Raw genomic sequence first — 16,403 nt, 5'->3', positions numbered from 1 at the left:
AAAATATTACCCCTATTATATTACTCCAAGTGATTTTGTTTCCATTTTACGAATGGTGCATCTTTTCTTACTTATGGTGCATATCAAAAAATATTTTACATATGGTACCGAAAATACTGACATTTGGTGCAGGGCAAAACGGCAAAAAATTTCGTATTTGGTTCCGATTTTTTGACATATGGTGCACCATTTTACAAATGGTGCCGTTTTACATATGGTGCCGTAACAAACGTACATACCCTACTATAAGGATAAAACGATCATGCGAAATGTGGACATAGAGCAAAGTTCATACTCGGTAACTCCGTTTCTAGGTCATCATAACCTTGAACCCAAAGCTTAAAAGATAGAGCAATGTAAGGTTAAAAGAATGGTTCATTTATCTCAAATTTTGCAAAAATGGACATAGGACACTTTTAGAGTTATAGGCGATGACTTCCTTGTGAATCTAGACATATGGTATACATCCAATCAGGTCTTTTTCCTTGTTGAGATAATTGAAGATATATATATATATCTAGATTTTAGATAATGTTACATATTCATTCAAAATGAAGTTTTTCCTTCTCTTTTCAATTTTTAAAATTTTAAAAAGTGTAAAATTTGGGCCCCTTTCTCTCGTGCATTAAACGGGAATTTGCCCGCTCGGGGTGGCCCGATTTGCTGCTACAGAAAATACAATTAAGAGCCTAAAGAATGAACTGGACACAGCAAAACAACAAATACAGGTAAATTGACTTCGCCATTTTGGATAAACAACAGAAATAACTTTAACCATCATAAACGTATGAAAGTTTCGTTTCAATGCTCTTCTTTAACGTTATTTTGATGTTTTTGTCATTAACTGCTTTTATCCAAGACCTTACACGGGCAAGACCATACGCACTTGAGAATGGCGCTTTTTTCTATCTTTTAACAATATTTTAAGAATATTTACAAGTTATTTATCATTTTAGTTGGACAAAATGGTAATGCATTTGAACAGGTACACGGCTTGAGAAACCGTACTGGACAAGCCGGTTCTCAACTGTGCACGAGTCAAAACCACACTGTTCATTCTATGTAAAAGTCATATGTTCTGAAAGTTTCGTTTCAAATTTTCTTTTTAAACGTTATTTTTTGGTTTTTTTGTCATTAACTCTTTTCCCCCAAGGGCCCTTACAGGGAAAAGGGAACCCATACGCAGGGAAACTTTTTTATGGGGAAATTTTACTTTGGGAAAGATTTTAAAACTCCTTACGGGGATATTTTTAAACGACCAAGTCACACAATCTATGACAGCTTTTGGGTTAAAAAAAAATTTTTAAGGGAGGTTAAAATTATTTTTGAGCAAAATTTACTAGACAATACATGTAAAAAATTTGTTTAGAGGGCCACTTCGTCCATATATTTTGGGAATTTGGTGAACTAGTCCATTAGAATAAGTTTTAACCAATAAAACCCAAGAAATAAGACCTTTTAATTACCATTATCTATCATGGGTCTTTTTAAATTTGGCGCGTTTTTTTTTTTTTTTTTAATTTTTTTTTCTTAATTTTTCCTTTTTTAAAAAAAATTTTGATTTAACTTTGTTTACATTAAAACATTTTTTAACTTTTTTTTTTAAAATTTTGGGGCCACTTAAAAGGCCCATCAGTCACATTTTTACAATAATAAACATTTTTAATAAAATATAAAAAAAAGATTTTCCCCCAGAATAACTAAGGGGTACTACAGGGCTTTAAAAATTCTAAGTTCCCGGAAACCCCAAACAAAAGTGAAAAAGACGTTTGATAAATTAAGATGAAATAAGAGTTTTAAAAATGTGTTTAATAAAAAGATAAAAAGAATAATTAACTATAGCAGCCGATTTATTTTCGATTAAAAAACCTTTGATATGCATTTCTTTTGTACCAAAAAAATTTAAAAACCGGGTTTAGATGGAATACAATATTGATAATATAGTTTTGGAACACGTAATTTAAATTTAATAAAAATTTGATAAAAAAATTTGACCCCAATAATTTTTAGAGGGCTTTCAGGGCCCGGGAAGGGGTTTAAAGGGTGGTTGACTTTTTAAACCACCTTTTCACTCACCGTTTTTGGGCGCAAAAATCTCGACGGGAGACTTTGGATTCTTTATTTGCTTACGGAACGTCAATAGTTCTACTAAAAGGTCCCCCTTTTAAATTGCTGAAAAAAATTTGTTTGGAAAGGGAAACCGCTTTCCCCTTCCAACAGAAACGGGGAGGTTGCCATACAAATTTGTTTTTGCGATGTAAAAAAAAATAAAAAAGATTAATATAAATAATCCAGGGTGAAAGACAAAAAGGGTTATTTTTTACTTTTTAAAATTACGGCATTTTATTTTCATATACATTTTTAATACAATACGGGAAATTTTTTGGGACCATACAAAAATTTTCCAATATTTAGCTTTTTTGCCCCCAATATAGAATTTTTGCGGCTGTGTTTCGTCCAATAGAACTCAGTATTGTATTCAACATTTTATTATGACCTCTTTATTGCACACCGCAAATTATTTAACATTTTTACAGAATATTTCAGCGTAAATGCAATATGGATTTGATTTGGATTTAAAGGACTCGGAAAATAGCAACTAGACTAAATTGACTACAATATGGATTTCATATAGATATTTTAAAAACGAGGCTAAATTGATAAGATTGGATCCAATTATGATTAAAACTGAGTCTGATATATTTTGAATTTCGGATGTTCTTTAAAAAAAAATCCATTACTTCTATATGTATTGTATCTAACATTTTACAGAATTTACAGACTGAAGAAAATACCAGATGTAAGTCGGAGAACAATATTCCAAGAAATATGAGTGATCATCAGCGTTCACTCAACCAAGGTAAAATTCGTGTTAGATAATACATGTAATAAGAATTAAAAAAAAATTCAGAGAGAAAACTGTAAAGACAATTACCCATTAAAAAACAATGCCAGTGTAAAAATTGTCAGGGGAAAAAATTGCCCCTTTCATATAGGTTCCATACGATCTGGGGGGATTACTAACCCGGGAATGCTCCATCTATTAAACCTAATTGAGGGGGGAGGGGTAAAGTGGGTGGGGGGTCAAGAATTCTTACCAGTAACCAATTCCAAATGTCAACAAAAAAAAACCAACCGGAATCTAAAAACGAAAAGCAATACTTTTAAAGGAGAAACGGGGGAAACCCCCCTTTGGAACAACCAGTACCAAAAACCACTTTAGGAGTAAACACCGATTAATGTTGCAAGATTAACCTCTTTAAACATTTCATAGTTTACTAATTACACAAAGAATAATTATTAATTGATCAAAAATCGTACGTGGTTAAAAGAACATATTTTCTTTAAAATCACTGATACTGTGTTGTCGTTTTTATCGTGGGTTGTATTTATGGACGTGGCTCTTCCTTGTTGATCTTAGCACTCATTGTGTGCGTGCGTGCGTGTGTGCGTGCGTGCGTGCGTGTTGCGGTGTGTGTGTGGTGTGTGTGTGTGTGTGGTGTGTGTATGGGTGCTGTGCCGTTGGTGTGTGTGTGTGCGCCGCGCCGCGCACTGCGTTGCGTTGCGCATGCGTTAGGTGTTGTGAGTGATATTAAACAAGTGACTTGTCTTTTTAAAACAATAACGGAAAAACAAAAGTCTCAACTTGTTCGCCAACAACTCAAAGCCATTCCATGGTAAATATCTCTAATACCTATTAACCCTTACCACGCCAAATATTTATTAAAAATTATTGTCCATCTTTCATTCTAGACCGACTAAAAATCATCTATAATTTTTTAAACAAAAAACAAGAGCTGTCAGTAGGGACATCGTGCTGGGATTATTTTTCCGTGCTTGAAATAGTTAAACAAGAGCTTTGATAATGTAAGAATTAATAAGCCAGAAAACATAATTTATAAAAATATACAAATAAATGTACATGACATGGTTATAGAGTGTCTTGGATATTGACAAAAAATTTTATTAAATTCCTAAATGTCCAATTATTATTGACCAGTAAGCCATTGAAATACATGATGTGATATTCATTGGCAGATGACATATTGACCAAAAAAAAGAGGCAGAATATTGTTCATAATGCTTGATAGAGGTTACCTCCTTCTGTGTACAGGTTGAACAAGTGTACACAATTTAAAGCCAGAGGTCAATGGAATTCGAAAATATACTTGGTATGGTACACAATTTTTAACAAATAAATTTCTAAAGTTGAAAAAGGGCTATATAATTCGATTGAGTTTACCTCTTCTTGTCTACAGGTTAGGGTCATGATGATGAACAATTGTGAAAAGTTTCAAAGCCAGATGTTAATGGACTTTGAAAATATTTGAGGTGGTACGCAGACTTTAATATAAATAGTTACGCCAACGCCAATGCTCGGGTACTAGGATAGAGCTCCTTATTTTTCGAATAGACGAGATAAGAAATAAGCACTGACAGAAAGGTAAACAGTGCAGATACGTTCAGATGAGTCAGACACTGGTCTCCCGGCTAATCTGGGTCTGCACTGATCGCACTAACAGAATTTGTTGCCGCCGACAGGCTTAGAATTAAGTGCCTACGAGCATGCCGTTAAAGTTGATATACGAGTATATACTGTTCAAATACATATATGAAATTACAGCGTGGGTTTCCATGCATCTTAACTAGCTTTAAAGATATATGAGTTTACTGCAACCATTAACATAAAAGAACAACGGACCACTATGAATTGTTATGTATGTGAAAATATGAATTCATATAAAAACTTTACATATCTTTTTTCCAAATACATCAAAGAAAGTGAGAGGAAACCAGTTTTTAAGAATATAAGTAATTACTTTACGCATGTCTTGTTTAAAACATACACACTGTGGCAATATTAATTTTTATAAAGTGCGGTTTCAATATCCCTCATTTACAGACTCAATCAAACCTAGTCAACTTTTTTGTAATTTTGTTGATATTTATACATCCCAGAGATCACACTTTATCCAGATTTTTGTCATTTGTTGTGGAACATTTTTGTAAATTTTTCACACATGTAATACTTTATTGTTGTCATAGTCACGGCAATATGGGGCACAGTGACAAAATTAAAAATTGATAAGAACAAAGAAGATAATGTTCAATGTACATTAACTACCGCTTAAAATATGTGGAACATTTATTTCTTGTTGATTTTATGTTCTTTATCCTGGCGATTACGTAAGTCTGTTTCAATTTCTTTTAATAATAAACATTGCACGGAAATAAATACGAGACGTGTTCAATCTATTATGAAATTATATAGCTTACAAAAACTCGTGCAAATCGATATATTCATGTAAAATACCCATCTCATTTGAATTGAATATTCCATATGGTTACAACAATAATAAATGGCACAAAGGACTGTTGAATCAAATTGCATCGATATATCTGGTCGTCTTTCCTCTTGGTTTTTCTCTTATCTTAAGGACAGAACACAAAGAGTTGTTCTACCTGGTTGTAGATCTTCTCTACACTTTATTACCACTGATGTGCCGAAAGGGTCAATTGACTCAATTCTTTGACCCTCGCTGTTTCTGGTTTATATTAACGATATTGTTACCGACATCAATACCAATATGGTGAACAAGCGTGCAAAGCTTCAATGCCAGATGTCGATGGACTCTTCGCCGACTATACGCACCCCTTCATTGTTGTCAAAGATCCTGCCACTCCTTCAACTATCATAAAACACATATCGCAAAAAGGTTTTTAAAATTTTCCTAAAAAAAAGGTTGGTAAATTTTACCCCAAAAAGAAGAATCACATTGAAAACAAAAAAAAAACAAAGCAATCTACCCCCATTTTTTATGCAAGCAAAAACAGACGTACATTTTTTCACAAAACTTGGGTAATACTTTCGCCAGATAAGACGGTCCACACATATTTAAACCAAAATTAACTCGACGGAAATAGAAAAAAGTTTTTAAAATTTAAAAAATTCTAACCACGGGAAAAATCTTTAAAGGGTCATTGCCAATTTTTCAAAAAACCGATTTAAAATAGAAGAGAATTTTTTTTTAAATTGTAGCAAATTATTAAAAAAGGGAGCTCGAACAAATTTAACATAAAGCCGCTAGATAATAACGGCCTTCAACAAAAAATAACGTCCATTTTTTTTGCGGGGCGCAAGAATTACTTTTTTCCAACAAATAAACGTTACTAAAACTGCAGTTCACTTTCTGCGATTTATTTGGAAAAGAAATTATCGACCTCTCCTTAATGCGGGTAATAAATCCGTTTAGCAATGCCCTTAATATACTTAATCTTTACCTTAAAGTAATAAGGCTATTCCCAATTGTGCAATCCTTCTATATAATAGCATTCTTACCTTTTGATCTCTAATTTATCAATCTTAAAATCAAAATTCAACATATTCAACATATTGAAACAGATACGAGATTAATGCATTTCTTAACTAGTTTTCTTCGAATGCTTTCATCATTGTCAATCCCATTTTCTTTTCCTTTCTCTTATACCCTTTTCCCTTTAATATTCAGTGGTATATCTATTTTGCGTACTAGTATCTGCTTATATGCAAACTTAAAAGCAATCAAATAAGATATTATTGTGCTTCTTTTGGTTCAATTCTAAGCTTTGTCATCTTCTGCAGTTTGCTTCATTTTTCATTTATTTTGCTCTATTTTTTTTATTACTGTTTACTCTTACATATGTTACATTGTAAAATACTTGATTATTATGAAAACTTCTTGAAATTAATTTCAAGTAACCATTGTGCATTGTAATACCTTGAACTAAATGTAAATTGCTATAAAAGGGAGAGCTAGCTTTATAGCTTTCTGTCCAATCCCAAAATGTATTTTGTAAATATTGTTCACACGTTAAATGTTTTGTTTAAACCAATATAACTTTACTCTTACCTCAAAAGTTCTGTATTTTTTCATGCCAAGTAGACTTGTCAGGTATGATCTAAATATATAGAAAGATAATTATATTCATTTATTTACTAGATGCATCTACTTGTCCAAGCGGATGGATGCGGCATGATAATTCCTGTTATCACTTTAGTCACGACCAGGAGGATTGGCCAAACGCTATGGTATGCTCAATCGCAACTTTTCTGCCCTTCCAGAAAACTTTGCAAAAGAATCTCGAATAGTTTAAATACACAGAACGGTCTAAGCTTAAAAAATAGTATTTTAAATGTTGGGATTTAATTAATTTGTTCCATGTAAAAGTCCACCTAAATTAAGTAGTAAAGTGTTATATATATAAAGGAACAGTACATTGCTTATATATTTTACTTTTAAATGTGGTCAGTAAAAAGTAAGATAAGAACGTCTGTAATAAAGTCATTGTATTGTCCGTTTCAGACAATGTGTCACATTTTAAGTGGTAAACTAGTAGAGATTGAATCATCTGCAGAACAAGCTTTTCTTGCATCAATGGCAACGAGGTTTGATAGTAAGTATCTACGCACATATTTTCATTTCTTTATCTCAGCGAAGTAAAATTAAGAAGAGAAAACGAACAAACAAACACATTTCAAAGAAAGAGGTTATATAAAAAAAAATTCGTGATATAAATTAATTTAATCAGGCACAAACGGGCACCTGAGTAGTATATTCGAGGGTCTGTAAGCTAGCTGAATAGCTTCTTCACATGAAAGAATCCAAAGTCACTGGTGGGATTCGAACCAACAGCGGTGACGGACAAGTGGTATGAAGTCAACACCCTTTACCACTTGGTCACGGACGCCCCAACAATGGGTCTTTAACAAAGTACAAAACAGAGAAAGGAAATTTTTAGTTACGTTAATTGTAAACGTTGTAAAATATTTATTAGCCTAACAGATAAACAAGGCTAGTATCACTATTTTGTTCATGTAGCAGTAGAGATGTAAACATTTTTTCTCTGGCCCTGAAGGTAATAATAACCTAACGTTTGACATTACATTGCATGCATGGATGGGTCAATAAAGGATAGACATAATTAAAGTACTTAAGGTCAGATGGGCTTGATATCTGTCACTTAATGATTCGATATCCACAAAACGCATCGTGTCATGTGTTGTTTTCCCCATAAAAATTGTTTTCAGTCTGATTTACACTACGTACTGCGCCTTGGTCAAATGTTTCATTATCATTCACTTTCTTTAAAGAACCGAAAATGTAATAACTAAGCTGCTATAAGAAAGTGTATGACAGGAAATGTGAACACGGTGGTAATATTAGCTACAGTGTAGCCATATGTCATGATTTTTGATTTTGCCAAACGTCATAAAAAAAAACTTTCGGAAAAGGAATATTCTCACGTCATAAAATATGAAGTTGGTTGTACGGCATTTTCTTTTAGATTGTTTGACCTTTATTTTAATAAAATGTTATTAACATTACGTAATTCGTACATAGTTTATAGGTGACTTGGTTGGTATAATTTACGCTTATATTAGCATATTTTTGTCATATCAAGGCAGTCAGTCCATCTTACTGGATTTAGTGGATAACTAGATAATTATTACTATCTAGCCTGCAAGTTCTTTTTATTTATTTATACATGAATTCAGCACCGAAATGAACCATATGTCCGAGGCCTACTATGTCCTTGATGGTTGCTGATCGAAGCGGCATCGGGGAAGTCCCATTTTTCGTTCGTTGTTGGTTATAAAATTTGACAGTACATGTACTTCCAAGGTATCCGTGTTTCATAACAAAGTCCCTTTGCAGGACCACACCCTCCCGAGTTATTCTCAGCAGCTAAACTAACCACCCATGATACTTAGGACTATTTTACCTTTATCTGCGGAGTGCCCGCCTCGGGACGGATTTGGAGAAGTCTGAACAATGCAATAGCACCATGACGCGTTTCTGCTTGAAGCTATATGCATGATTGAATTAGGTTGGCAGTAGTTCGTTCTGTAAAAGTAGGTCCTAATCATGTGTGACGCTGGAGTACGCTTTTTGCTTAATTTTTTTTTCACATGTTTAAAGAAAATTACTGGATAGCTCTTAGTGATATACAAGAAGAAGGGGTCTGGGTATGGATGGAGACGACGACTCCCATGTCACAAACTGGATATTCAAACTGGCATCCGGGTCAGCCCAATAATAGTGGTCAAAATCAAAACTGTGCTACATTGAATGGACATAACGAGAATGGTCTTTGGAACGATTGGCAATGTAGCGAACCTAATTTGCCTTACATATGCGAAAAACCTGATGGGTAAGTTTCAAAAAAATCATTTAAAGAAATAAATCACCTGTCAACTAACTAAATCGACATTTGTTTGGAAAAAATGCAGATTTGAATGCAAATGCCCATGGCGTCAATTTCAATTTGATGATTGATGTTCTTTTTTATCAAGAGCCAATACTCGATTTTTTTCTTATTTCTTAGGTCAAACACATTAGAGGAAGAATTTATAAGAAAGAGTACTCCTACAAGGTTTTTTTTGTAAAAGAATATTAAAATTTCATATCTGACCTTAACGATCGATGTCATTCAAAGGTCAGTGTCACATTTGAATTCATCATCATGTCAGTTTTGTCCAAAAATGAATTGAATCCATAAATAACAATGTTTTGACAATTTAAGCAAACTTCGATAATTTGATATTGACAGTCAATGTCAAGTAAAGGTCAAGGTCATATCAGAATAATTCAACTTGTCGTTTTTGTCACATGTGATCTTTTATCCAAATATTTTTCATACCTGTAAGTAAATTTCAAAGTTAAGATAATTTAAACAAATTTCAATAATTTAACATTGACGGTCAGTCAAATAAATGTGGTCATATTTGAATTGTTCAACATACAAGTTTTTGTCATCAGATTTTTTTGTGTCTAAGTCTAAATCAAATTCATAAATAAATAATAAAGATTTGATAAATTACAGCAAAAAAAGATAATTTTAAGTGTCAATATTTCTTTAAGGTCTAGTGCAATTAAATCTTCTTTTACGGTCTTGTCCTTAGAATTATTTTTGACAATTCATTCATTAATTACAAAGTTATAGCCAATTCCAGAAATGGAAAAATGTGAAATTACAATATGATCTTCAAGATTAAGGTTATTAAAGGTCAAGGTCAAATTGAGTTTGATCTTTCTTTAAATCAATGTCGCTCAAGTATAAAGACAATCCATTCATAAAAACAAAGCTTTAGCTAAGTATTGGAACAAGAGGGCTATGATTGTCCTTATATCGCTCACCCAATTATTAAGGCTCTCAATGACAAGGAACAATTAAAATTGTTAACTATGAATGAAAATCAGATACCATGAATAATGTTAATCTTAAAATAAAAATATTTCCTCTAGGTTGTTAACATTTGGGCCAAGGTGAACTATACTCAACCTTTAGCTTATAATCATCTAAACAACATTTCTTGCTATTTCAAGGATATTTTGGCTGAAAATGTAATCACTACAGTTCTGAGAAAAAGTTTTTTCATATTTGGGCTGTGTGACCTATTTCAAAACCAAAAGGGAACCCATATTTAAACTTGAACTGAAAACTTTCCAACCAATCTGGAGGATATTTGGACAAAACAGTAGCCTTTAGAGTGTTAAGATGTGTTTTTTTCATATTTGGACTGTGTGACCTTGTTTTTTTACCCCAGGTGACCCATATTCGTAAAAGAGCTTAAACGATCAAAACACCCTTTCTGACAAATTTCCAGGATATAAAGGCTGAAAATGTTATCTCTAGAGTGATAGCAAGGTTTTATATTTCATATTTGAGGTGTGTCCTTCTTTTTTTACTCTAGGTGACCCATATTATTATCATTAATTAGAAATCTTCTACAAAACCTCTGTTTTGATTTTTCAGAATATGTTTCCTCTAGAGTGTTAACAAGGTTTTTACAAATTTGGGCTGTGTGACCTTGTTTTTATCTACCGATGACCCATATTTGAATTTTAAATAAAAATCATCTTAGCAATCTTCATGAACAATTTTTAAGTATATAAATTGAAATAGTTTACAAAGTTTTTTCCATATCTTGGCTGTGTGACCTTGTTTTTTGACCCGCTATAAATCATCATACTTTCTGACATATTTCTAGGTAATTTGAATCGAAACAGTAGCCTATAGAGTGTTAACAAGATATTTCTGTTTTTTGGCTGCGGTGACCTTATTTCCCATTCAAGATGACCCATGGTCGGATTCAATCTAGCAATTACTTGGACATAGATTCTGACCAATTTGTGACAATTGAGGCAAAAGATGTGACAACTAAAGTGTTAACAAACTAAATGTGAACGGACGACAGACATCCACCCTGAACCAGCTCAGTTCAGCTAACAATAAAGCAACATTCATTAATTCAAAACATTTAATTACTGAAGGTCATGATGAATTTAGTCTACTCAAAGGTTTTGTCCAAAGGATCATTGTGGCCAAGTATAAAGAGAATCTACACATAAAATAACCACATTCTAGCCAATATAGCAAACATAAAGTTATAAAAGGTTCATTAATGTAACCTTCAAGTTCAAGGTCAATGATGAGTGGCGGTCATAATCAATTTGGTCTACTTATAGGTGTAGTACAAAGGATGACTTTGTACAAGTATGAAGACATTCCGTTCATAAACTAGAAATGAGTCTATAGGACACGGGTGCCACTACACACTATCTTCTTTTCACTTTTTTGACTCTAGGATAAATAGTTTTTGGGCTACACCAAACACAAGTTAAAATTGCAAATATTTAACATTCCTGCGATTTATGACTCTACGCCAAGTACTAAAGTTGAAAATTAAAATTTATACTAAATTAAGGACAATAACTCTAAAAAACTGAAACAAGAGGGTCATGATAGCTCTGAAATCGCTCACCTGTATAAAAAAAACTCTCCATGACAAGAAGCAAGTAATATTGTAAACTATAAACAAAAGCAGATCTAAAATCTACATCTTAAACTGATATCACAATGTTCATACTTGTATCTGAAATAGTGCATGTGTAAAAACATATGTTTTAATATATGCATATAAAGAATATCATTAACCCCCGGGGCGGGGCCAATTTGATCCAAGGGCTTTTATTTGAACAAACTTGGTAGACACTCACTAGAAAATGTTTCATGCTAGATATCGGAGTTCTAGCTATTTGGGGTTTATAAAAGAAGATTTTTAAAGTTTTCACTATACACATAAAATGAAAATCAATTACCCCCTCCACCCCCGGGTGGGACCAATTGGACCCGAGGGCTTTAATTTTAACAAACTTTTAATCTACAAACTGTAGATCCTTATTAGAAGATGTTTCATGCTAAATATATAAGCTCCAGATCTTTGGATATTTTAAAAGAAGTTTTGTAAGATTTTACTATATACATTTAATGAAAAACAATGACCCCCGGGGTGGGGCCAATTTTTACCTACGGGCTTTTATATGAAATATTCCCATATGAGAAAAACCAATGACCCCCCCCCCCCCCTGTGACAGGTGGGCTTAAAAACAATGCAAAACGCAAAGTGTTCAGCTTCACATGTGATCACATCTCTGTAATTGTTTTTAACTCAATCACTTTAAGGGTGCACATAACAATTTTGGAAACAGTTTTCACTATTTCAATGCAATAACTCTACGAATAAATTCTGATTAAATATACAAGCAAACACCTAGGTGCATAAGTACACATGTAAACAAGCATTTCTGTAAAGTTTCAATGAATGAAATTGTCAATTTTCTGGGGGTACACGCAACAGAAGTTGAAAATTGCAAATGTTTACTAAGAAGTCAAGGACAATAGCTCTACAAATACTGAATAAATCTACAAGCAAACCTCCAGGTGCACAACTACACATGCTTACTGACATTTCTGTGAAGTTTTATGACCTAGGTCAAATACTTTTGGACTATACACGATAAAAGTCGAAAATTGCAAATTTTAACTAGGTCAATGACAATAACTCTACAAATAAATTGAAATAATGAATAAATACATAAGTCAATCACTAGGTGCACAATTAAACATGCTGACCAACAATATGAATCTAGGTCAAATACTTTTTGGTTTTGTAAAATGGGTTATTGTGTCAAAGTATGAAGACAATCAATTAAGAAATGATCATTAAAGTTTCGGGATGGCGACGGCCACGAAAACATTCGGATAACTGATTTGAGTGGCATTGTAACCCTTATCAACCAAGCTAAATATCTTAATTGGACTTCTCCATCCATCAATCTAGATGAAATTGTTCACTTTTAATGGAAATTTTCAAAACATGTGCAATGTACACCATGTGCCGGCTGATCTTGGTCTGCACTGGCCGCATGGGAAAATATATAGTTTCTAACAGGACAAGAGTAAAGATAATGAATTAGTGCCTAATAGACAGTTTAAAATAAACCTGTCTTATATACCACACTTACTTTGATATTTTACTTTCAGCTTTCAAGAAATAGTAGGCTAAATCTGGCGTCAATTGAATACATAAACTGTAAACAGGTGGGAAAAAAACCTTGAATATGTCCTGTCTTTGTTGTTCTTTTAATGAGTGTATCTTGGAAGTGAGAAATCTTTATTTAGTCAAAAACAAAATCTGATCAATACTTATTACATCTATGACAATGTGTAATAAACTAAACAAAAGCCACCAACAGGCGGGGACCACGCTCGACATTTTCTTAATCTCTAAGGTCAAACACATTGAGGAAAGCATATTGTAGTAAATAATACTCCTAGAAATACTCCTAGAACTGTCTTGAACAACTTATAATTCAATTTTCATATTTGACCTTGTGTCCTGGGTCATTCAAAGGTCAAGGTCAAATTTGAACTAATCACCATTGTCAGTTTTGTCAGAAGCGTTGGTTTGTCCAACAATGAACCAAAGCCACAGAAAAATAACACAGTTATTACAATTAAAGTAAATTTAAATCATTTGACATTGACGATAAAGGTCAACTGAAGGTCAATCTCATATCAGAATAATTCAACATGATGGTTCAATAAAGGATAGAGTTAGAATTGAGGTACTGACGTGCAGATGGACTGGCTATCTTACACTTAATATTTCGGTGTCCACAAATACGCAACGTTAATATGTCTTTTCTTAGCCTGATTTTCTTTTTCTTTCTTTGAAGTACCGCTACTGTAGTGATAAAGCTGCTAACGTAACAAGGAAATGAAATGAAATATGAAAAACTCAGGTGGAGTTAGCTTCAGTGCGACCATATGTCACGATTTCTTGACAATTTGCAATTTTTAAAGCAGTGACGTCATTTAAAAGACTTTCTGAAAAGGAATACATGTGTTAACACTTATAAAATATAAAGCTGTCTCTACGGCATTTTTTAGATTGTTTTACCTTAATTTCAATAAAATATTATTAAATATAAAGTAATTTGTAGATTGGCTTTCATAGTATATGATCTAAACCATGGTGTATAGGTTGTTTGGTTGGTTGTTGTTTTTTTACGCCAATTTAGCATATTTTAGTCATATTACAGCGGTTGGGTATGGTGGCTGATTTAAAAAACTTTTATGTGTCGCGTTATCGCTAGCGACAGCACGATATTTAAGCGCCAAAGGGCGCGTAGTCGCACTGTCGTCTTGTCGCTAACGATGCACGACAAACGGTGAATTGTCGTGCGACGTGTTGTCGGGTTGTAACATTGTCGCTCGGCTAAAATCGAAGGATTGGCTATTTGTATACATATAAGCCAAGCGACAAGGCGACATCTTGACAACGCGCCGCACAAAAATGCGCCGTTTGGCGTGCTTTGCTAGCGACAAGACGAAAAGGCGATAACGATATAGGTTGTGTTGTTGCTATCGACAACGCAACGTGTACCAAATTAGCCACCGTAGTTTCTGGTTTTCGTGGCTTACTAATTAATAATTACCAATAACCCTGTTTTTTTTATTTATCTATACATGCATTCAGCACCGGAATGAACCATATGTCCGAGACATACTGCGTCCTTGCCGGTCCGCTGATCGTAGCGGCATCGGGGACATCTATTTCATGCCGCTATGCCTAAGATCTATTCTTCGTTCGTTGGTGATAATGAAGTTCGACAATATTTAAATGTATCCGTGTTTTATAGCAACGACCCTTTGCAGGACCACACCCTTCCGAGTTAGTCAAGGCACGTCAACCAATCATCCCTGGACCTTAGGATGGCTTGACCTTGAACTGCCATGAGCCTTCTCTGCGACGTGCACGCCTCTGGTGGGATTTGGAGAATTTTGAGAACAACGCAAGGACAAGTCTAAAATGTCCATAACGCGTTTCTGCTTGAAGCTTTACGCATGGTGAATTGGACTGGCACTAGTTCTGTAAACGAAGGTTTTAGTCATGCGTAACACTGTCGTACTCTGCTTTGTTTAATTAAATTTTTTTCCTCATTTCTTAAGAAAACTAATGGATAGGTCTCAGTGATATACAACAAGAAGGGGTCTGGATATGGATGGAGACGAAGACTCCCATGTCACAAACTGGATATTCAAACTGGCATCCGGATCAGCCCAATAATTATGATCATAAACAAAACTGTGCTACATTGAACAATGTACTAAATTTTTAAGAAAAGTAAAAATATAAATAGTTTACATATTATATGAAATGAATGACTGGTTTAACGAACAGTGTATTACCATATTTCTAATGTGGAACTATATGTTATATTTGTATATTTTACAAATATAACATATTTGGTAATTTGCGTGGACTAAATGTGTAAAATTTCTTTCTTTGTTAACTTGACAATATCTTACTTTTTGTACTTTTTCCAAAATTCCATGAAAATGAGCATAAATCTGAAGGCATGCTGCTTTTAAAATAAATTTACTTGTAGAAAGAAATATGTCAACTTATTAAAATCGACATAATAATTGAGACTTGTCCATCTGTGAAGTTCATCATTTTTAGAGAGATTTTCAAAATATGTGCGGTGTACACCATGAGCAGACTGATTTTAGCATGGGAAAAATAACTTTTGCATGCAGGACAAGAGTTAAGATAATGAACTAGATCCTAATAAACAATTAAAATAAATTTGCCTTATTTACCACAGTACCTATGATATAATTTTACTTTCAGCTTCCAAGGAATAGTGGGCTAAATATGGCGTCAACTGGATGCATGTACTGTCAAACAAGTGGAATAAAAAAAACTCATGTGATTATGTCGTGCCTTTGTTGTTTTTGTTGTTGATGGCAGAAACATCTCTGCATAATGATAATTATTTGATTATTTTCAATTCTTTCAAAGTATAATCACCGGACATATAAAATCTTGCTTTTAAACTGAACTGTTTGTAGAACCGGTTAATCTTATCGTATATTTACATAACTTGCAATGCACTGTTGCGGGGAAAGTATATGAGCTGATTCATATTAAGACGAAAAATGGTCGTCATATACACTTTCTGAAGAGATTCCGTGAGCTTAAAGGGTTAACTTTGCCCAGTTTTCAAGAA

At 33.5% G+C, this 16,403-nt stretch overlaps 1 protein-coding gene across 1 annotated transcript; it reads left to right on the top strand.

Annotated features, from left to right (window-relative positions):
- The first annotated feature begins 655 nt into the window (after nt 1-655).
- LOC132745854 (perlucin-like protein) lies at nt 656-16,109 on the top strand. Its single transcript, XM_060734852.1, has 6 exons — nt 656-728; nt 2,773-2,860; nt 6,981-7,069; nt 7,344-7,434; nt 8,961-9,192; nt 16,025-16,109. The coding sequence occupies exons 2-6, from the start codon at nt 2,830-2,832 to the stop codon at nt 16,044-16,046; spliced, it is 465 nt and encodes a 154-aa protein (XP_060590835.1). The 5' UTR covers nt 656-728; nt 2,773-2,829; the 3' UTR covers nt 16,047-16,109.
- The last annotated feature ends 294 nt before the right edge of the window (nt 16,110-16,403 follow it).

Source organism: Ruditapes philippinarum, unplaced genomic scaffold (genome assembly GCF_026571515.1).
Source record: "Ruditapes philippinarum isolate M1 unplaced genomic scaffold, ASM2657151v2 ctg445_1_1_1_1, whole genome shotgun sequence".
NCBI classification, from domain to species: Eukaryota; Metazoa; Mollusca; class Bivalvia; order Venerida; family Veneridae; genus Ruditapes; species Ruditapes philippinarum.
This window is presented reverse-complemented; position numbering and strand designations above follow the sequence as displayed.